We start from the raw sequence: 24,201 nt of genomic DNA, 5'->3' as shown, positions 1-24,201 counted from the left end.
CTTGCAGAATAAACCAGCAGCTTTTCCTCTTCCTTACTGCTTTGATGTCACAGACTCCTGGTGTGAAAATGTTTTTCATAAACTTCAGGACCCTCTCTCTATCCTCAACAGTAACTACAAATGAAACACTCTGTTGATACATTTGCTTTTAACAGTTGTCAATTCTGGATTCAGCTGTGCACCCATTACTACCACAGGTGTATACTCCTCATCCACTATTTATTGAAAATTGACCGTGTGCAAAGCATTCATTCACCCACGGCTGGCAGAGTGCATTCAGTACAAAGTATCAATAGCCATTCTAGATCAAGTGTACAAACACTCTGGAGAAAGGGCACAGGATCTATGTTTAAGAGCAGGCTGGGCTAGTGTCACACCCATGGTGCTGATCAGAAGAGCTGTTACTTTGCACCCCAAAGAGTTTTCCTACGTCAATATCTGTTTTCACTTCTGTCACTAAATTCACAATCAACTGCCTGAATTTCTTTTAAAGTGTTGCACTTGTCTGAATGTTAGTACTGCAGAAGGGGAAGGATGCTTAGGAACAAGGGAGTCAATTCATCTATCAGAATATGCAAATCAATGGCAATTGTGATTATGAGATGGAGCCACTTCAAAGTATCGCCAGTTAGGAACAGTTGGGAACAATGGTCTGATGCAGAGCTTGCAAGGCTCTCTCCTCTGGACAGCCACCATCTATCTAAGCCAAGTACTCCATTAAGTTTTGAGCCTCTATTTATAATACAGTCGGAATTATCCATCTTAAATAGCAACTAAAGGACTGATTAAGGGAATGCCCTGAAACAAAATAGACACTAAATATGACTTTTTTATTATTTGACCTAAAGGAGGACAGAAATTTGTCTACACTTAGCTGAAAACAGGACCTAGTATTCCTTCATTCTTTCTTACCTCAAGCTTCTGGATGATCTTATGACCAATAGTAATTTGGTACTTTGAAAAAAATTAAGGTTTGTTTTTATCTGGAAGTGCTTGCTCATAGGTATGCGTGCACACCATGTGTCCCGGGAAAGCCAGAAGAGAGCTCCGGATCCACTGTAGCTGGAGTCAAAGCAAGATGGGTGCTGATGTGGGTGCTGGGAGCCACACTCCCATCTTCCTCGAGGGTAGTGACTTCCCGTAACAGATGACCTCCTAACACAAGAGGTCTCCCTCCAGCTCTAGCAATGTGATATTTTTAAAACATTAAACCTCTACTTTATTAAACATTACCCTGATGTCTTAGTACTCATAAGCTGTTCTTTTGTAACAATAAAGAATATAGAATATCATTTATATACAGGCAAATATTATATTTAACTAATTTTGAATGATAGGAGTCTAAATACTTCCAACTCTGCAGACAGATAGTTAATTTGTCTACCTCAAACAAAAAAAAATGGCTCTACTAATTTAGGATTTCAAAATGAAACTGCAAGTGAGCAAACTTTCTAATTTGGAAGGTATGTATGCACCCTGAAAAGAAACAATCCCCGCTCAAAAACTGACTCCTTTTTCTTATGGCACATTACTCAACACACTTTCCAACTTAAATAAAAAGTTCCAGCCCCTAAAAACAGCTAAAATGGCTTGCTTACTGATATGAAAATTTCCCCCAAATTTAATCAGACATAAAATAAATCCCATAACCCAAGGAAAACCTGTTTTACAATACAGCCCCACGTTTGGGGTCAGACAGCTGAAATGTTTATTTAGCACTACAGAAATCAATCAAAGTTGCCGGTAGGTAGTCATGTACAACAGAATTTGGTTGACAAATTATACTTACATATGTTTTCTTAGGCATAGTCAGCAGCAACTGGAATAATTCAGATTTATTATAGGACAGTAAGGCTGAGAAACACCCGGAGTCCAACAGCTTAGTCTGGTGTGTGGAAGAAACAACCCTGGTGCAGCAGAGTTTCCAGCAGGGGGCTAACGAGGGCAATCTAAAGATGGCTTTGACTGGTGGCAAGAACCCGTGTCCCACAGCCAAGTCTCCTAACTGTGTTCTGTACCTGGCATCTGAATGTTCTGGGGTGTTTCTCCACCCGGCTCTTTACCTTTTGGTGCTTCAGGTACCAGGTACCTTTACATCTCAAAGTCTCTGAATGCTTCTTTAAAAATCAAAGTTCTCAGTATAAAATACATACTTGGAAAGTCTGGAAGGAGACAGAGAAGGAAAACAACAAAGCCACTTTGCCCTGATCACTATCTAAAATCCTTAAGAGGTTTTATGTTATAAATACTAACATGCTTCTGTAATAAGTAACACCTTTCTGATAAAAATCTTCAAAAGATTAAATTAATAGACTTTGCCAGGTGAAAGACTAAAAATAGGATTTACAAGTAACCCCTAAGATTCCACTTGCGTTAAGAAACAAAAGTCTTCTTTGTAAGTACTCAGTTCCAGAACATCTGAACTTGCCAGGGTTTAGCTGAATGCCATGTTTACACTGAAACAATCATTTTACTATAAAAACAAAGTTCAGAATATTTAAAGTTCATGAACTTCTGGTCAGGCTTAAGATAAAAGAGCTCACACTGATTAATGGACCTGAACTCATTGGGCCACCCTGATATTGCTACAAAAGTTCCAGCTGTATGCTCTTGGTAAGGTGAGGTGACAACTCTGTGTGCTTTCTATTTCTTTTCATTCAAACTCCTTTATAAGATGCAAAGGTTTTAACTATCCAATAGAAGGTACATAATTTAAAACATTCTATAGAAATAACATGTTACCAGTAATTTACAATTTAAAAAGAAATCAGCCACAAGAAAAGTCAAAGCTAAAAACAAGATTTTTACTATGAATCAGTGCTTCTATTACCTTCTCAAAGAAGTGATACTGTAATGTGATGTAAAGGCAACATTGAAAGTTCATCTTTAAATTAACCACCTAATTTAACCCTAAAATTACAAAGAATCAGTCTTGTACAGGTCAAGTTCAGTAAACTAACATGTTCTCTCAGCACAAAGCAGCACTAGAAAACAACAGGACAGACGGGAGTTGACTAGTTTTGTGGTATCTGCTCCATTGGTAACAGACATCAGACAGCATCCATCCCAGAGCAGACACAAGTAAAGACTAGGGCAAGAATGCATCACACTCTTGGCTGAGAAATGTCCTTTGTCTCTGGAACTTTCTAGTTTGAATGAAACAAATTTTTCAAAGTAAATCAGGTCGTGTAAATTGGCTGCTTAAATAACATCATGATGAGGTATGAGAGCTCTGAATATTCCTTACATTCAGCAGGATTTACCAGAGATGTGCAATAGCTTGTCAGGGCAACTTCTAGATAGCTTTTATCTATTTTGGGGTTATGATGAATTCTAGAAGAGTAGTCTAAAAAGATTTAAAAGGGTATGCTCTGAAACAGACATGAGCAACTTTTCCTTCAGAATTCATTTTGAACAGAATATCATTGGGGAAAAAAAAAAAGACTCCTCTCTCTGATAGTGTGTCCCAACATTGAGCCAAGATGGCCAACTAGCACCGAGAAGTCACATTGAACTCATTTGCAGTTCTCTTGGCAATTATCCTTTTTTTCTTGTTTCTTTCCCCTTCTAGTCCAAGCACAAATGTCAGTGAACACAGTACTGGAAGCGCCATTTGCAGGTACATTACAGTCATCATTAAATAAGCAGGAGGTGGGCATGTTCTTCCTAGGGGAGGTAGGGTACTAGTAGGAGATGAAATAAAAACAGGGGATACTGAGGTTATTGGATCACTGCCCTTTTAGTCTAGAGGTCACACTGAGGAGACTAGTATGCTTTTAAAGATAAGGATGCTGCACAGCAAAAGCATGTATGCAGCATGATTACATTAGAATCGAGCTGCACTCAACAAAGGAAAAAAAAATCCCTAAGTAACATTTAAATATGTGTTATCTGCCAGTCACGAAGAGGAAAAGCACCTAGGGTGACTCCAATTTACCAGGCCCTTGGTCAGGACCACAAAGCCTGAGGATCATTTGTAATGCAGAAACACAGCCTCTCGTCACACCGGTTTAAACAAAGTGATGGGTTTTATGTTCTTAGTCTTTAATTGGATTTTTGAACATGGTTTTACTTAAGGACTTTTAGCCTTCATACCAGCGTTAAAACTGAACCACTTCCAAATCCTAAGAAACAAAAACAAAGAGAAGCAAAAGCCATACAAACTAATATATGCTTCTCTCCTTCCTGCTTTAAGGAAATCTGCCAAGCCAGGATCACATTTAAAAGTCAAAGTGTTAATTCTTCAGCATTCCTGACAACTAGAAGCACATTCACTGAAGGCTGAAGGTGAGGGATTGGATGGTTTAACTTTAATATCTGAAGAAAATGACTCCATTAGAGGAAAGAAAACCATCCCATCTCAATAAGGATTAATGCAAATGTGGCTAGAAAAAGCCACCAGGTACTCCAAGGGTTGATTCACTGTGGAAGAACTCGAGAAGAGTACTCTGATGTATACACAAGTCTAAATATCTCCCTTGTAGTTGTGTAAAATTCAAGATAAAGGTTTTAGTTTTATCTTTCAATGTCATTTTCCCCACTTTACGGAATGAGGAAGAGTCCTCTTTTTTCCCCCACAAAAAAGGGAGCCACATTAGTATGTGTATATATTCCCATGACTCTAATGTAAGTGCGGATCTCCAAAGCTTAGGGATTTTTCCATAAGAGAGTGGGCCGTTCTGGTTACCCTTGTAATAAAAGGGTATTCCACCACAGAGAGCCAGAGGTTTTCCAGATGTGTGTAAGAGAGCAGGTGCGCAAGGCAAGCAAATGAGCGCAAACAGTATTATGGAAAACATTTGAGAGATTAGCTCCATGAGGACTGTGGGCTCCACAAGAGGACTTGACTGGATAGCCTGGTCTGACACAGGAACAAGAAGGAGAGGATTGCTTCAAAGCTGGAAACCTTCCATAGGAGCTTCACACTGCTGGAAGATGTACTGCTGCTGGCTAAGATCAACCTGGGGTGCGATGCTGCTGTCCTCATCTTCGGTCCCAAAGTAATGCTCAATAAGATCAAAAGCCTTTTGATAGATCTCCTGGTTTTCATGACTCTGTAAGAACTCAATTTTATCCAGACCTAAAATGAAGGATAAAGAATCTTTCTTGAAAACCTCAGTAACTACATTCTTAATTCTACTTTATTGATGTAAAGACTCTATACATACGCATCAGAAATGATTATTGCCATTACATCCAAAGCCCAATATTATAAATTAACATCTTAAATTAAATGCACATTGCAAGCAGTTTCTGGCCCAAGGAAGCAAAGTCTCACTACTGTTGTCTCTGTGTCACCCACTACTCCCATGTTCATGTTTTCATATGATTATTATTGTTCATTTCCCTCATTCTCAGCCAAACTCTTACCATATGCTTCCTCAATCAAAGCACAGTAAGGATTAATGCCTGAGCCGTTTCGTTTGGCTTCTTGTTCTCCAAGCCTCAGGATGTTTTCTAAGCCATTTAGGGCAACCTGTACAATTTTTGCATCCATGACAGTGAGGAGATCACAGAGTGGCTTGATACAACCCAGTTCTACTAGGTACCTGAATCAACAAAAAAAGGACAATTTAGTCATATAAAATATTTAATTTTGTGATTTTTATTGAACTGTGAGGCATCTTCAAGCTTGCTGTAGAAATAAAAATAAGCTGTCAACTATGGACCTTTAGAGAGGAAAGAGTTAGCTCACATATCTCAACTATAGTCTGTTATTGAGGGAAACCTCTACCTATATACCAAAAATACCACTTCTATGTACTGGTTGGGGCCATCTTCCTCAGTCCCAACCAGTACATAGAAGTTTGAAGAGTTATTGTAGTCATTATTTCTACACGTAAGCACACTTCTCAAATACAGGCTGTGTGAACTTAAAGAAGAAAACAGATGCAGGACTCTACAGCTCTATGTCTTTCAACTCCAGCAGGGAGTAACGTGATGCAGACAGTATAATGAATATAAGACAGACTACTACATCACACCCAGGGCAGATATGCACGAAATCCCCATCATCCTAATCTCTCAAGTTGTATATGGAGAAAACAGAGATAACTGAGGTAGGTGAAACCTGTATAAACGAAATGTCACTGTGAAACTCAGTACTCATCTTTATATCCTTTCCACACTACTTTAAACTTAAAATACATATATAGATCTCTAGAAGGAAGAGAGAACACATAAAATAACATTATACTCTTACATGATAAAGATGAAAATCACTTCTGATGATATGGAGACTAAGAAAATAATCAAAACCTATTATTGATTATTAATTTAAAAAAGAAAACACAATAAACTAAGGATAGAGGAAATATGATAAAGAGCCTTAACAAGAAGTGTTTACCTAACTAACATCATATTTGAAACATTGCATATGCAAACCTAAGCATTATTTTTAAAGAGGATTTTAAAAGGAGTATAGAAGAATGGAAGTAAAGTCTTCCATTACTGTCTATGCAGGTTAGGAAACACACGCACACGCACTGATGAAAACACACCTGGATAATAAGTATAGAAAGTCTATGATATAAGGCATGATATAAAGCTCATACACAATTTAACTGTTTATACTCCAGTAATGAACACCTAGAATCTAAAAGTAAAACCCTAATAGCAGTGGTGTAGCATTAGCAACAGTAAATCTGGTAGGGCATGGTGATTACACATTGAGACCCAGGCTTGAGTTCCAGAACAGCCTGGTCTACAGAGCAAGTTTCAGGAAAGCCGGGGACGCACACAAAAATTATGTCTTGAAAAAAACAAAACAAATAAATCAAAATGAAAACTGAAAATAGATGAGGAAGGCTGTATGATGAGACAGCTCCACATCTAAGACTGTTTGCTACTCTTCCACAAGGCCCACGTTCAATTCCAACACCCTATATTATATATAAGGTAGCTCACAAGTGCGTGTAACTCCAGCACTAGGAAGTATAAGGCCCTCTTCTGGTCCCCATGGATGTTACAATTATGAGGGAGGTTCACACACACACACACACAGGGGGGGGGGGGGTTGTCTTTTTTACACACATAGGAGAGAGAGAGACCTTTTTAAAAAACTGAAAAGAGAGAGAAAACAAGTATTAAAAGCTAAATGTAAGGGCTGCATAGATGGCTCAGAAGTTAAGTGCACTTGCTACTGAAAGACCTGAGTTTAGTCGCCATCACCCATACCAGGTAGCTCACAATCACCTGTAACTTCAATTTGTCTTGTCTTCCAGACACTTCCACTACATGCACACACATACCCACACACATCACTCATACATGAATAATTAGAATTGTAAAAATATATCTTAAAGACTAAATGCACTTCTGAGTTTAATTATAACAATGATAATTTCCCAAAGTGCCAGACTTCACATTCAAGAAATTCCTTTCACATTCACAGTCAAGAAATTCCTTTCTTAGTGGTCAAGGTTTTAGATTATATATTGGGGATGGGGAGAGGTTAAACTTGTTTTCCTTTAATTTGCAAGATGCTACCTGGACAGTACTTACTTGATCTGCTCAGCTGATCCTCCAGAAGTTGCATTTGTGATGGCCCAAGCAGCTTCCTTCCTTGTCCGGAACTCTGCTGTTTGCAATATACTAATAAGAGCTGGGAACATGTTAGCATCTATCACAGTCTGAAATTGAGAAAAAGTTAAAAGAACAAGGAAGTTACATGATTTTTAAAAATATTACTAATTGACATTATAACTTGTTTTATTTTTTGTTTTGCCTTTTGAGACCAAAACCAGTTCTGACCTGGAACTTGCTAAGTAGACAAAGTCCACACTTCACAGTTCTAACTGCCTCTGCTTCCTGAGTGCTGGGATTAAAAGGATAACTTTGAACTAACTTGACAAATGATGTTTGTTTTTCCTGTTACCATTTTTCAATCTTTATTTTATTAATTATTTATGTATGTGTGAATGCATAGACCCAGCTCTGGCTCTCTCCTTCCACCATGGGTTCTGAGGATCATATCCAGGTCTTGCGGCTCACTCAGCAATGCTCTTACCTGCTGAGCCATCCCACAAGCCCTGTTACCTTTTTAGGAGGCTTATTTATTCTTACACCATAGATAATACTCTTACGGAGTGTGTGGTCTTAAAAAGTCATCATAAGAGATGGTTCAGTAAATCAAAGTTCTTGCTGTACAAGACAGGCCGAGAGCTATAATTCCTAAAAGCCATTAGAAATAGCAGATGTGGGGGCAAGCTCAAAATGAGGTCACAGTATTGCCTACCTGTGTATGAGACAAACACAATAAACAAATAATGGTGAAGTGTATTTAATTACCTGGGCCAGGAAATGTTGATGCAAGCATTTAATCACAATACTAGAGAGGGCGAGGCAGACAGACTCTTTGAGCTTGATGGTAACTTGGTCTACATAGTGAGTTTCAGGCCAGCCATGGCTGGCTACACACTCACACCCTATAATAATAGTATTTCTTTTTAACTAAATGGCATATTTTACTCAATTCTGCAAAAGGGTATATTTAAAGAAAACAGACCCTCCTGGGCCTGGTGGTGTTCATCTTTAATCCTGGCATTCAGAAGGTAAAGGCAGACAGATCTCTGGGAGTTCCAAGGACAGCATGGTCTAAACAGTGAGATTCAGGCCAGCTGGGGTTACAAAAGGCCACTAATAGTCAATAAAAATTTTAAAACCACCTAACACATGGGTTCACTGGAAAATATAATTTAATAAGTAAAGCAAATATATTTAGCATAAAGTCCATTAAAACACTTTGAAAACACAAGTACTTTTGGGGGCGACCTTCAGTAAATCACCAAACTTTCAAGGTAAAGAGAAAATGCATGGCTAAGTAAAAACAGCAAAAGACTAACATCAGAATAAAGAGAAAACAGACTGAGAAAGTAACACTGGAAGTTGACAGTTCTACAAGAAATGTTGACATCTGCATATTAAAGGCTGACCAAAGGCTGGAGAGAGGGCTCAGCTGTTTACTGCTCTTTAGAGGACCTAAGTTGGGTTCTAGTCCCCACAGATACTTATGACTGCCTGTAATTCCAGTTCCAGGAGATTCAATCCCTTCTTCTGGTCTCCAACAACATCACACACACAAACAAACAGTAAAGCAGGCGCACACAATGAAGCTCTCATACAGGGATAGAAGAGCAGGGACGGCAGCATTACCTGGATCTGTGCCCTATTTCCAGCTGTAATATTAGAGATTGTCCAACAGGCTTCTTTTTTGATAGATTCCTTTGGGCTACTCAGCAGATGCAATAAACTTTGAAGAGCTGAGCAATTCAAAATTACCTAAAAGAAAGAAAAAAGTTAAGTTTTAATTTTGGCATTGTTCTCAATATATCATTTGATTTTGCATTTTTGTTATTTGATTCTTGAGACAGCGTGTTATGTAGCAGGATGGCCTCAAACTCAATGCCTAATATAAGAGGATCTTGAAATCCCAGATCTTCCAGTATCTACTTCCCTGAGGGTTAGTAAATACATCTTTAATTCAACAAACTTATTTTAAGACAAATGTAAAAGGAAAAAAAAAAAAAAACCCTCTAACATTTTAAAAAATAACTTTATATGCATAACGTATTTTTAACTTGCATTGATTCATGTATGTATATAGGCTTGAGTGAACCACAGTACATATGGAAATCAGAGAAAAGTTTGCAGCAGCTGACTCTCTCCTTTCATTTTGTCCTAGGAATCAAACTCTGGCCAGCAGGCTTGGTGGCAAGTACCTTTATCGTTTTAGCCAAATCACCAACCCAATTAAAAAAAAATTAGTATGAGTCTGAAATACATTCTAAGGTTATTAAACTGGTTTCATTGTGTACATTCACAACCACGGGGACATGTGTGGTGGTACACATCCCGTAATCAAGCACTTGGGAGGAAAACATAGGAAGATCTTGAATCTTTGAGTTCCTTGAGGATAACTTTATCATTATAGTCAACTGGCTCTCCAAGAAAACAAAAACAAAACAAAACAAAAAAAAACTAAAAAGAAAGAAAACAAAAACCCATAGTACAACATCTACAATAATGATAGTATTTAAAAACTCTAGCTCTTCGCTTCTTCGTCTCTTCCTCTCTTTCTCTTCGTCTTTTCCTCTGCTCTCTTCCTCTGCTCTCTGCCTCTCTCTCTCTCTGCGTCTCTCTGCGTCTCTCTCTCTCTCTTCCTCTCTTGCTCCTGAGTAAGCAATAAAGCTTTGCCGCAGAAAAAAAAAAAAAAAAAAAAAAAAAAAGGGGGCTGGTGAGATGGCTCAGTGGGTAAGAGCACCCGACTGCTCTTCCGAAGGTCCAAAGTTCAAATCCCAGCAACCACATGGTGGCTCACAACCACCCGTAATGAGATCTGATGCCCTCTTCTGGAGTGTCTGAAGACAGCTACAGTGTACTTACATATAATAAATAAATAAATCTAAAAAAAAAAAAAAAAAAAAAAAAAAAAAAACTCTAAAAGGCATTGGAGAGATGGCTCAGCAGTTAAGAGTGTCAGTTCCCGGCATCAGCATGGTGGTTTACAGCCATGCACACAACTCCAGTCCAGAGGATCTGATACTTTCCTTCTTGTCCTCAAGAGGCACCAGGCTTTCATATGGTACACATACATAATGTGCACACAAAACATACAAAATCAAATGAATTAAGTCTTTTCTAAAACAACTAAAATTGGGGTCAGGTGTGTGGCACATACCATTAAACCCAGCACTTGGGAGGCAGAGGTAGGTGGGTTTCTACTGAGTTTAAACACAGTTTAGTCTATACAGAGGATAGGATTATAGGGCCAGCCAGGGAAACGTAAAACGTCTCCACTGAAAAGGAAAGGGGGAGGGAAGCTTTCCTGTAGGCCTATTATGCTAAATAATGACATTCTAAGCCTTAGGGGCTGATCTTCTAGAGGTCCAAGAGGGTTTGACCTCTGGACTCTCTCTCTACCTTGTACTCAATAAACCAATATATACCAAAGTCTACAAGTTACAAAGAGTTAAAAACCAAAACAAACCTAAATAAAACAGCTTTCAAAAGCAAAGGAATCAGATCAGAAACTTAAAATTATATAGATTTTATCTATAAGTACAAAATAAAAGGTAATCTAATGGTTTTACTTATTATACAAGTAAAATAACCCAAATGGATGGAATGCATATTTAAAAAAAAATAAAAATAAGAAACTTACCCACAAAGTAGCAGGAAAAACAAAACAGATCAGCACAGTTCAGGCTGATCTGGAGACGCTGTAAGCCTTTTCAGACATACAGCATTAAACGACAGGCAAAAATTAACATTCCATCTAATAAAAATTGCACGTCAAAAAGCCTAAAATTAAAATGTACACCATATCATATGAAAAACTACTTGTTACATGCACTGGCAATACAGCTAAGAGAGTAAGGTATTTGCTGGCAATTGGCCTGATGACCTCAATTCAGTCTCCATGACCCATATAGTAGGAAAAACAGAGACTCCCATTAAGTTCTCCTCTGACTACCATGTGACATACACAGATATCACACCAACACATGCACACAAAGACCCAAAATAGATGCAAAATAAAACTACAACAAATAACTTATCTTAGTTATATGAACTAAAAGGAAAAACCTAAAATAGAAAATTTCTTTACAAGTACCAATGAATCAAAATTAAAAACAAAGCCATGCATTCCCTATTAAATGTACTAACTCAAACAATAAAACAGCTAAAAGTGTCTTTCAATTACAAAAAGAAGAGTCTGGTGGTAGTGGCGCATGCCTCTTAATCCCAGCAGAGGCAGGTGGATTTTCGAGTTCCGAGGCCACCAAGGTCTACAGAGTGAGTTCTAAGACAGCCAGTGTTACACAGAAAAATCCTATTTGGGGGGACAGAGGAAGGTCAAGGAAGATAAGAATTGAGGGAGGGGGAGAGGAGAGGAGGGGGAAGAGGGAAGGGAAAAAGGGAAAAGGAGAAAAGCAGAGCAGGAAGGGGCAGGGTGGGGCAGAGATTCATTTCTCATGTTGCTGGGTATCAAGAGCCTTCTTACTGTGACCTCATAGCACAAAGATGAAGAGCCAGTGGGGACAAAATTCTATTCTTACACGACAGAAAAGTAAAAGACTAAACAGAACTTTCTAAAATCAATTTTGTCACAAATATTGTTTTTATTTTATTTTTTATTATTTAAAAACCTTTCAAATAAATATTACCTATCAAAATTAATGAAACCTGAAGTCTATCAATCTCAATAAACCTCTATGTAGTTAAAGCAGCCATTCTGAAGCTATTAGTTTCACACTCTCAGTACTAAATATGTTATACACTCATTCACCACCACAAATCCACGGCAAAGTTAGAATAAGAAAACAATTAGCTTTATTTATTCTTTCATAGCTTATGACTGAAAATCTGGATAACCTAAAAAAAATATCTTAATGTAATCTACCAAAATTAGGCCCTTAAGATATAAACAAACAGACCCTTGATGAGCAATCAGACTGAAACTGTTTTTAAAAGCCTCTCCTCAAAGGAAAGCCAAAGCCAGATGAATTCATTAGTCCTAGGAAAAGATCAAGGAAGACTTCATAGCAGTTTCTCTTTATTTGTTCCATAAAACATAAAGGAACACTACCAAATTTATTCTACAAAGCCAGCATTATCTTGACATCGAAACCAGATCAAGACATAAAAAAACCAACCAAACAAACAAATCAAACAAAACCCTACAGAGCAACTTCCTTGTAGTAAAGGATAGATATGCAACACACCTATAGTAACATGAAATGGAGACAGACTGAGAGATTTCCTCAAAAATGAAGGACATATGTACACTTTCCCCTCTCTTTTGATAATTGTGCCCAAAATTTTAGCTAAAGCAACTCAACAGTACAAAGACATAAAGGGGATTGGAACAGGAAGGGAAGAAATCAAATTCTCCCTATTTGTAGATAGGATTCTGGCTTGGTTTTGTTCTTCTGTGTTTTTGTCTTTATTTTGTTGTTTTAAAGCAGGGTCTTACTGTGCTCTAACTGGCCTAGAACTTCCTATGTAAACCAGACTGTCCAAAATTCAGAGATCCACCTGCCTGTGCCTCTCACACAATGACGGTGTGTGTCATTGTGCTCAGTCCTGGATCTAATAAATACATTAAAGTTGCAAGTTACAAATTCAATAGAACTAAACAAAGAGCATTCACTTATACCAGCAATCTACTCTCATTCGAGAAATTAGAAAAAATACTCCATTCAAAATAATACCCCCTTGCATACGCCAGCAAGATTTTGCTGAAAGGACCCTGATATAGCTGTCTCTTGTGAGACTATGCTGGGGCCTAGCAAACACAGAAGTGGATGCTCACAGTCAGCTATTGGATGGAACACAGGGCCCCCAAGAGAGGAGCTAGAGAAAGTACCCAAGGGGAACAACAATATGAACTAACCAGTATCCACAGAGCTCATGTCTCTAGCTGCTTATGTATCAGAAGATGGCCTAGTCGGCCATCATTGAGAAAAGAGGCCCCTTGGTCTTGCAAACTTTATATGCCTCAATACAGGAGAACGCCAGGATCAAGAAGTGGGAGTGAGTGGGTAGGGGAACAGAGTTGGGGGGAGGGTATAGGGGACTTTCAGGATAGCATTTGAAATGTAAATGAAGAAAATACCTAATAAAAAATTGGGAAAAAAATAACGCTAAAATCTATCTAGGATAGTATTTAGCCAAGGAAATGTGAGACCTCTACAATAAAAAGTCCAAGACAACGACAAAGAAAATTTCAGAAGATACTAGACAACGAAAACAGACTCTGGATGGGCAGAATAAATGTTGTGAAAATGGATATACTACCAAAACTAATTTCAAAATTAATGCAGTATCTACCAAATCTCTTATGCCGTGTTTCTCAGCTTTAGAAAAAGCAATACAGGGCTGGAGAGATGACTCAGTGGTTAAGAGCACTGACTGACAAAGGTCCTGAGTTCAATTCCACACAGTAGCTCACAACCACCTGTAATGGAATCTGAGGCACTCTTCCAAAGAATACAATGCTAATATAAAAAGCACAAAGAATAAAGAATCATTAGCAACAAGAGTAAGGTTATAGTTATGGGGAAAGCAGTAGCCAGGGCAAAGATAGGGGATGAAAGAAAAAAAAAAAAATCCATGTGTTAACCTCAGAGCTAAAAGCAGTCAGGCAAACTGCAGTGAACAAATAGGGCAAGAACAAAGACCATGGGTGCCACGGGGAGACAGTGAGAGCATTCTGTTGTGTGAGGCTAGGACTTGGACTCAGGACTGCATACACACTGGTCAAGTAAGTCTATCACTGAGCTGTATCTAAGCCCTACAAACTTGCCCCAACCCCAACCCAAAGTAAATACATTAACGTGGTTAAAAAATCCAAGATATGAGCTGGCGAGATGTATCAGTGCATAGAGTCATTTGCCACAAAAATCTGCAAACCTGGGTTTGATCCCTAAAACTCATTTTAATGAAAGAATAAAACTAACCCAACAAAGATGTCCACCCAGGAGCTATGGCACAAGTATGCACATGCACATAATATACAGACATACAGTATTTTTAAAAATGTTTAAAAAAAAATAAATTTTAAAAATTTAAAAATGTATAAGGACTGCCTAGGTAAGATTCCTTTCCCTTCCTTTCGTTTCCTGTATTCCAACAACCCAGTTATCCTCTGAGATCATCAAAGATAACCATTTCCTATGTATTGTCCCAGAGAAATTTTATACAAGTACAATCAAATATATATTTCCTTTGCCTTGTCTAAGACATCTACACTACACAATGCAAGGGATGAGCAATGATAGAGTACCAATGATAGATCTAGCAAAAGAGTGAATGAAGAGTAGAATCAAGCTAGTACCTGCATTACTGGCATGGGCAACTGTTAAAGCCAAATACTGAGACTGGAAACTAAAACAGATAAAGATAAAGAGGGGGGAAATGAGTTCCCTTGTAGATAGGATAAGCTCAAATTAAAAACACTGTAACTATAACATCTGAGAACACAAATCTAATTGCGTTCCTTTTAGAGATTAGAAAATTGAAGTTGAAGCTGATTGATACAGCTAAAACCTAATTCTGATTCTTATAGCCCATGTACATAAGGGTGATGACTGAAGTTACAGAACCCAGGAATGAGGCTGAAGAACTGCTCCTTAGAACACGCCCACAACAAAGGAGAACACGGAAGGTTACTGTGGATGGCCTGTCTTGTTACTAAAAGTAGAATGGACACTGGGAACTATGAGGAAAGAGTCTTTCTTACAAAAACCTTAGCATATACAAAAGGAGGGCACTACCAGAAAGCATATATACTACTAGAAATCCCATTTGGTGCTTCTAGGATGTGCTACAAATAAAAGCAGAAAGAAAACTGGCTTAGGAAAAAAAAAAACTTTTTTTTTTTCATAAGAGAACCTACAATTGCTACAAGTCACAGGACTTGTAGATACTGAGAATATTAAACACTGTGTCAGTGGGGATGCTTGACAATACAAAATTCAATAACAGAACTATGTTTGTGAAGTCAATGGACTCACTTTACAGAAATCTTACCACTTGTTCATACCTGTGTCTGAATATCATCCCCTGTGACAATGTTTCCCACAGCCCGCAAAGCAGGAGAAACTACTTTATAGTCATTATGCCTGCAACCATAAAAGAAAAAAAAAATGTTAGAGACAACAGTTCTATCCAAAATCTTTTCTTTGGGGATGAAAGTCAAATTAAGGAAGATGTGATTCAATTTTAGAGCAGAAAGGCACTTTATGATTACGGCTATTTAGGGAATCCACCACGGCAGCAGAACTGACCATCACCTTAAAAAGCAATCATTCTCCTTATTTTTAAAATTCTTTTCTAGTAATCTTTACCAGGTACTTTAGCACTGAATTCCACACTTTTACTCTTTGCTACAGGACCTCTCTCCCCCTTACTTGGTCTGGAGCTGCTGAGGTGACCGGGGAGGCACAGGCAACATTTATTCACTGCACCTATTTCTACACTTCAGCAAACTTCAAAACCCAAGTGAGATTCCCATCTCAAATACTTTACTGTTTCCACTGAACTAACAGGCTGCCTTAATGGTCAAGAAAGCTTTCCATAATGCCTGCTGTGTATATGTGGAGACAGATATTGAGGACAGACACCCATGTACCTCCAAGACCAACCCAAACTCTCTTGTTTCACATTTAAGATCTAATGACTAAAATGACGCATGACAAATGTTTCCCAGATTTTTTTTCTTTTTGTTAACTTGTGACAATACTACACTGCTGGTCTACAATCAGTCTTTGATCACTATAACATACAAAACTGTTTTGTACATCAATTAATGTCATGTGGCTTATAACTTTACTATTTCACCATCATAGTATGGCTACATTTTCTTCTAAGTATTAGCTAAAGATTTGGTTAATATAGTCTTAAATTATTTATGCCAAGAGTAAATCTTCCATGCTATCACCAAAAGCATTACAAAAATATGATCTAGTCTGTTTTTTAAGTAAGAAATGGCGATTTATCATAACAATATGCCTTTGATTTCTAGTACCTGGCCTTAGGCCTTCCAATGTGAGTGGAATAACAGAAACATACAGACAACGCTTTTCAAAACATTCTGCTCAAGGACTAATAATGGTAGAAGAATACAGTCTTCATTAGGTCTCAAAAGGGAACTAAAAATGGCATCAATATAAACAAGAGGCAAATGGCCAATGCATAATAAATCAGTAAGATTTATAATCAACTAATACCAGAGTGCTAGGGATGTGGAAAAATATAGTGTACTAGTTAGCATCAGCTGCTAATTTTTAAGTCTCAACTGAGGGGCCACCTGGATCAGAGTATACCATGCTGTGGCTGTGAGATAGATAGTCTTGGCTGATGACTGATCATCAGGAGGGCAGGGCCCAGTCCACTGTGAACAGCATCAACCCTAGAGGTAAACTGGCTGAGCATGAGTTGAGCAGCAAGACCGACATGCCAGTAAGCAGCAGTCATCCAGTCTGTACTTAGTCACTTGTCTGGCTTCCCGCAGTGACAGACTGTGACCTGGAGGGAAAAGTTAAACCCTTTCCTCTCCTCATCTAAGGTCACTTCTAAGACTTTGAGTCATGGCATCAGGAGGGAAAACCTAGGAGTGCAAGAGACACTTTCTTAAAGATCATCTTACATCAGAAGTTCCACAAGCCTCCTGCAGACTCCTGCATCGATGACTGCTTGGATTTTATCATTGGGTCCATCTGACAGGTATGAGAGAGCCCAGCAAGCATCAGCTAGTACATCAGTGTCACTGACAAACAGTAACCAAGAAAGGACATTCAGACAGGGAGAAACCTAGGGGGAAAAAAAGATGATTACAACTTCTGGAGTGAGCTAAGACACTCATGAAGCCTACCAGACAGACAGACGCTGAGTGAGTTATGGAGTGGTTTACAATTCTAGCTAGGCACTGTCAAGTGTCTGAAGAACATTTCTATCTCTGACAATGTAGTCAGTAGGTATTCAGTTTACTACACTGAGGAAGTCAGAACACAAGACGAATTATTTCAGGAAGAAAACGTTTATGCATTTATCCTTAGAACAAGGAGGTAAAGAAACTTCCACAAATACTACAGCTGAGAATTTCTGTTGCAGAACTTCGTTATCCACAAAAACTGCTAAAGCCCTAAAAGTAATAATAGACCCTCATACTGGCACTGAAAAATTACCCTAAATTAAAGCAAAAACAAACTACCAAAAGCATTTTCTATACAAACCAATACATTTTCTAACATTCTAAATAATTTTATCAAAAATTATCTTAGCCAGGTGATGAGGACTCATGCCACCCTAGCACTCAGGAAGCAAAGAGAGGCAGACCTCTGTGAGTTCAAGGACAGCCTGGACTATGAAACAAGTTCTAGGACAGCCAAAGCTACAAGAGAAACACTGTCTTGAAAAACAAAACAAAGCAAACAAAAACCCTTTTCTGAGAACACTAGTATTTAAGAGCATTTTTCCTTTAATAATTTCCCACAAGCACACGGTTTACCTTAGCAAATTCTGGAGGTGGGCTCTTCCCTCTACAGAGATTAGATAAAGCCCATACTGCATTCCGGGTCATGGTCAAGCGGTTTTGCTTTGAAAATAACCTACAAGTGTAATGGTTCCATGGTAAGTCTTAAGATACTAATTGTCTATAAAGGAAATAATTAATACTACTGATAAAGAATGTCTCTAGCTTTTCTCCAGAACAATAAAGATTAACTCCCTTTCTTTATTATTCATTCTCTGAAAATAAACTTCACTAATTTTAATTCAGTATTTCAGCAAAAGACATTAACAGTATAACAAGAAGAAACTTGCTGGGCAATGGTGGCTCACGCCTTTAATCCTAGCACTTGGGAGGCAAAGGCAGGCGGATTTCTGAGTATGTTCCAGGACAGCCAAGAATACAGAGAAACCCTGTGTATTCCTTTCTTGAAAAAACCAAACCAACCAACCAAACAAACAAACAAACAAAAACAAAAAAAAAAAAAAAAAAAGAAGATACTTATGACATCCGCAGATGTAATAATTCTGAAAAGATACTTACTGCAGAAGAGGAGGAAGGATATTGCAGTTTAAGACATAGTCCCTGCACATGGTACTATCTCCAGCAATGTTGCCAAGAGCCCAAACTGCCTATAAAGGAATCATTGATCAATAAAGTTGCATACTTTCATTCCCTCATAAGTCTTTAAAAGAGATGCTGGCATACCACAGTAACATTTTACAAAATCATATAATAATTCACCAACATTTTATATAAAGACTATTATTAACTCTTAAAATTGTTCATCAAGGAGTCAAACCAGTTCCTGGATTAGAATTAGAATTATGTGACTATGTGGAACAAGTAAAAGGAGCAATTGCTCCATTAAAGTAAAAGTTTTACTAGTAAAAGAAAACTTTTTCCAGTGCTGGGAATTAAACTCAGGACTTCACACAGGCTGAACAATTGCTCCGCCTTCTAAGCTATACCCCCAGTCTGGAGGCAATTATTTTTAAAGAATCCTATTCTCGCTTATAAGTAATATTTTATAGTCCTTTGCAAAGAACAAGGATTTAAATGGCTTACTTGGTAGACTAAAAATGTACTTAAGGTTGTTTTTAGTAGAACACTCTAGCGTGCAACCGAAATAAAAATATAGAGATGTTTATTAAACTTGTGAAGGTTTAATAAACAATGGTTTCATAGGTGTACATGCCATACTGTACACTTTTATAAATTAAAAAAAAAAAAGTGAGCTAAAAGCTGCAAGAACCCCATGGTTGGAAAGGAAGTACTAGAGACTTTATTTTTCCTATTTAAACCAGTTATGAATCACTGTCATGGAGTAAGCTCAGTGAAGCTGGGTATGACTGGGAGAGTGTGAGCTCTCTCATCTGTGTGATCCTGGGGTCTTACCTGCTCCTGGACATCTTCAAACTCTGAGCTAAGCAACTCGATGAAAATAGGCACAGCTCCTGCCTGAATCACATTCCGGGTCTGAAGAGAGTTTCCTGAAGCAATATTTGTCAGGACCCAAGCTGATTCAAACTACAAAGACAAAAGTTTCATTAACTTACTAAAATTTAGAAGGTTATTTACATAAAGCGATACAATATTTTGCACATTAAAAAAAAAAACCTGAAATCAAACTGGAACTATTATTGGCATATTGTAAATTCCATGTTCATCTAAAATAATTTCCAGAATATCTCAGTCTATAAAGGAATAATCAAAGGTATCTAACATTTCAGACCAAAGTATAGTTACCATGAAACCACAGGGAAAAAACGTAGTTCCTAAGTTGATAGGAATGATCTCTAATGAAAGGAACAAATGACAAATATACTTCTATACAGTTAACATACCATTTCATTAACTAAAGGGCTAAAAGGGAATAAATAATTTACATACATATTGCACACATAATCTCTGGACAATGGGAAATGACCTGGAGCTCTCTATGTGGACCACACTGGCCTTGAAATCAAAAGGTCTGCCTGCATCTGCCTCCCAAGTACTAGGATTAAAGACAAGTGCCACTATGCCCAGCTAAAGATAAGTTTGCTTATAAGAAAAAGGAAAAGGGGGAAAAGGAAGAAGATGAAGAGGCGGTGGCAGAGTTGAAGGGAGTAAAAGTTGATCTAGTATTATAGCACTGGTAAGCAGAAATGAAGTTATTGCCAACAACAATTACAGCATGTTACAAATTTCAGAGATCCCTAATTTTCTCTTTAGCTTAACACTAAGAAATCAAAAATGAATATATCCCTATATTCGATCAAGACCACTGAATTTTAGGTTAAATCCTTCTACCATTCTCTATTCTTTAATGAATAGTGTATGTAGTAGGAAAAAAAAGTCACATTTCTATTTAGAGGTATAACTTTGAATAAAAAAAAATCAGTTACATGACATCAAAAATATACTTGTGGATATTTTCTAAGATTTAAATCAGTTAAAAGGCATCTGTCATAGGGAAAATTAAACTATCAATCATTGAATGCAGCAGAACAAATCCATGTGACTGATGGGTAAGTTTACAGCAGAAGAAACAAGAAGGTGAAACCTGTGTGTCTTTCTTGTCCCTTAGGGTTCTTTTATTTCCTCATTTTTAAGAGTAATGTAACCAGCAAAGGGTTCCATCTATGTATAATGACCTGATTTGGTCTATAGTCGGGAAAATGTCACCAGAACTAAAAAGCGGCCAAAGACACTCTGAAAGCAGGAATGTTTGGCTAGTACTATATAGCATACATACATGCAACTACATCAGTAAAAACTGGGGGGTTGGGAAGATAAAAAAATTAAAGCCGAAATATCATGGGGAAAAAATAAAGCACCTCATATATTTATCTGTAATTAAATTATTAATTGAAGAAATGTTCAAACTATTTTCAATCTCTCTGAAATATATACATAGAAATTTCATTTGCTTTTAGTTCTACTACTACTACCTAGGGAAGGTTCAAACAGCATACCACATTATTTATCCTATACAGGAGGGGTTGTCTAAAATGTAGTTTATATAACTCAACTTTTAAAATTAATTGGTCAGGGGCTGGAGAGATGGCTCAGAGGTTAAGAGCCCTGTCTGCTCTTTCAGAGGTTCTAAGTTCAAACCACACGATAGCTCATAACCATCTATAAAGAGATCTGTACCCTCTTCTGGTATGCATGCATATATGTATCAGAACATTGTATACTTAATAAATAAATCTTTAAAACTAATTGGTTAAAACACAAGTCAAATGATGTAAGAAAGTAGCAGAATGTCCTATCAGAAGGCAAGCTTAAAGTTCAAAAATTAAGGGCTGGTTTAGAGCACTGACTACTCTTCCAGAGGTTCTAAATTCAACTCCCAGCAACCACACGGTGGCTCACAAGCATCTCCAATGGGATCCAATGCCCTCTTCTAGTGTGTCTGAAGAGAGCAACAGTGTACTCACATGCATAAATAATTTTTTTTTAAAAGTTAAAAAATAATTACTATAGAGTTCAAGTCAAAAGAAGTTGAAAGCTCTAAGGAAAAGTGATCTGGAAAGAATAGTCCTATCTGGATACAACAAATCCAAGAGAAAAACCACTACAGTCAGATTTTGATGAAAATCACACCAATACCCTGATATCATCAAGAGCATGTTATCGGTGGGGGGGAAAAAAAAATCAATTCCAACTGTTGTCAGGGTTCATACTGCTGGCTTAGTTTAACATCAAAGGTCTCTGGGAAAAATAAGATTAAAAAACCTACTTGGATAAATAAAACAGAAAAACAGAACTGCAATGATGATTAGAAAAATGGAAAAGTGATCAACAGCTAAACATGGATGGTAAACAAGAGATATGCTTGTGAGAGCTAACGTGCCAGTTACGCTTGTATCCACTACATAATCATAATGGGAGCCATCTTTGAATGCAAAAAAAATTCCACAATGAAAATGAAAATGAAAGTAAAAAGTAGTTTTGGATACCAAGCAGTCCCAGCACTTGGGAGGAAGAGGCATGCAGATTTCTGAGTTTGAGTCCAGCCTGGTCTACAGAGTGAGTTCCAGGACAGCCAGGGCTACACAGAGAAACCCTGTCATGAAACCTCCCCCCTTCCCCAAAAGGAGTTTTCGTATTTATTAAAATGAGGTGCAGCCATGTGTGTAGGAGATATGAAATGAGAAAGACAGAACTCACTTCAGGAATGTAAGCCTGCTAATGTCAACCACTATCAAATGTAGGTAAATATTTTTTAAGCTTGGATGTGAGCTACCAGATGTCATTCCCTCATAGTACTATAAGCTCCATTTCACTGAGATAGGAAGCTTTGTCTTTTAGATTTCAACCTTGGATGCTAGGTAAGACTGCAACCAGAAAGATCTCATGAAACAGGAAAGCTCACAACTAATGGTGACTACAAATACATAAGATGACAGAAACAAACAGTAATAATAACTATGTAAGTAATTGCATTAACTCAAGAGAACAATAAACGGAAAAGTGAAAGGGAGTAAGTTTCTAAGAAATGTTATCACTAAAAGGAACAAAATCATTACAGCCTTATACTACTGTATTCTTAGCAGTCCAAAAACTGCACCACAGAAAACAGCCTACTGTGTAGCTACAACTGCTTATAAATTATTAGCTACTGATGTTTTGCACAGGAACTTGCTAAATAAGAACTTATTGCTACAACTGCAACCTGTGCTCTTCAGGTTTGAGTTTTCTCTCTGTCCTCTTTCTGAGTCTCTACCTTCTGGTGCTTAGTTCCTTTAATAAGGAAAATGAGAATCCAAAGCTGAAGTACTTCTGACCTCCTATCAAGTTTCCCACTCCAGGTTGAGGTACGCCTGGCTCCCTTTCTCCATTTGGATCAGGACTCTGTTGCTGGCCACTTTGCCGGTTCCACTCTGGTTCCTAGCAAATGCCAGGCTCACCTGGAGAGCAAGTGAAAAGAAAGGCTCACATCAGAAAAATAAACCCAGGTTATCAAACTCTGCAGAGAAGAGCACCTGAGGTTCTGAGCAACCCTCCAGGAAAGGTAGAGATCAGTAAAGATGGGAGGGGAAGAGGGTGAAGCTTACTGCAGTTTATCATACTAAGTTTCCAGACGGGACAAGAGAGTCGAGAAAGGGGGAAAACTAGGCCAACTTCATTCAAATTTGCAACTTTTGGAGGAGTGGCATCTAATGTTTAGAAGCAGGAAGCAATTTATTATATCTAGGATGTTTTTATATAGGGTTTGACAACAGTGTCAAACTTACAGAAGATAGTATTAATATGCTAGGCCTGAACTCAAACAAGTGAGCCCATAGACACCTCAGAGAGCAGACTAGTGCACACCAAGGTCAGAGGGAGTCACTAAGCTTGACCATACTCTTAAGCTAAGTAACAGAAATTCCACAATCCTAGATTCTACCCAAAATTCATCTCCAGTTTGAATGGCAAGAGAATATCTGGGTAGTGATGTCAAAAGAGAGGTATTTTTAGCTCCCTTATTAGAGATACTATACTGGTTTGAGTAGACAAAATGGTAGTGAAGTTCACTAAAATTCAATTTAGCTATGGGATGAAAAGAATTAAACGTGGTCCTGGGATTTATTATTGAACCATGCAATTTCCTTTGTGCCATGTACTACCAGTCTCTTTTTAAAAGAGAAATGGCAAAAATCTTATCCAAAGACACGCTATTCACATCTCGAGAAAGCAGGCAGGTATAAATATGCTACCTTATATTTAGTGCTCTCCATAAACCACAAAGCTTTCCAGAACACATCTATTTATTTGAAGCCATAGCAGAGCAAGTATGTCTCCCTGACATACTTAAATCTCGTACTGCTTTAGAGGTGATGGGTGTTACCCAGTACTCACACTAGAGAGAGAATAGTGTGCTGTGCTTCACACGCAGAAGGAAAGCTGGAGACAACAAGCACAAACACTAGACTGGTTACCTCTCAGTCTTAGAGAGTTAAGGCAAAAGTTTATGAAGTGATCACTTGAGAGGAATCATTTTTTAGTCTCTGATCCTAATTACTAATCTGAATAAGGGTAGAATCTAGAAATTTAGATAAAAGCAAATCAGGACCCTTTTTTTTGTTTTGTTTTTCGAGACAGGGTTTCTCTGTGTAGCCCTGGCTGTCCTGGAACTCACTCTGTAGACCAGGCTGGCCTTGAACTCAGAAATCCACCTGCCTCTGCCTCCCAAAGTGCTGGGATTAAAGGCA

At 37.9% G+C, this 24,201-nt stretch overlaps 1 protein-coding gene across 3 annotated transcripts in view; it reads right to left on the bottom strand.

Moving 5' to 3' along the window:
• Positions 1-1,664: 1,664 nt before the first annotated feature.
• Positions 1,665-24,201, bottom strand: part of Kpna1 (karyopherin (importin) alpha 1) — a 53,849-nt gene continuing 31,312 nt past the window's right edge. Inside the window, exons 6-15 of one of the 3 annotated variants that reach the window (XM_030248989.1) lie at positions 22,792-22,914; positions 19,412-19,543; positions 18,557-18,645; positions 18,014-18,113; positions 17,153-17,316; positions 15,548-15,626; positions 9,154-9,279; positions 7,504-7,631; positions 5,371-5,549; positions 1,685-5,080 (exon numbers count right to left, since the gene is read on the bottom strand). In XM_030248989.1, coding sequence (XP_030104849.1) covers positions 4,893-5,080; positions 5,371-5,549; positions 7,504-7,631; positions 9,154-9,279; positions 15,548-15,626; positions 17,153-17,316; positions 18,014-18,113; positions 18,557-18,606 — 1,014 coding nt within the window. In that variant the 5' untranslated portion in view covers positions 18,607-18,645; positions 19,412-19,543; positions 22,792-22,914 and the 3' untranslated portion in view covers positions 1,685-4,892. Of the gene's footprint in view, positions 5,081-5,370; positions 5,550-7,503; positions 7,632-9,153; positions 9,280-15,547; positions 15,627-17,152; positions 17,317-18,013; positions 18,114-18,556; positions 18,646-19,411; positions 19,544-22,791; positions 22,915-24,201 lie in introns of all 3 variants that reach the window. The other 2 variants (XM_006521814.4, NM_008465.5) reach the window with 2 other exon arrangements.

This window comes from Mus musculus, chromosome 16, assembly GCF_000001635.26.
Source record: "Mus musculus strain C57BL/6J chromosome 16, GRCm38.p6 C57BL/6J".
NCBI classification, from domain to species: domain Eukaryota; kingdom Metazoa; phylum Chordata; class Mammalia; order Rodentia; family Muridae; genus Mus; species Mus musculus.
Note: the sequence above shows the minus strand (reverse complement) of the source record. Positions and strands in the feature narration are given on the sequence as shown.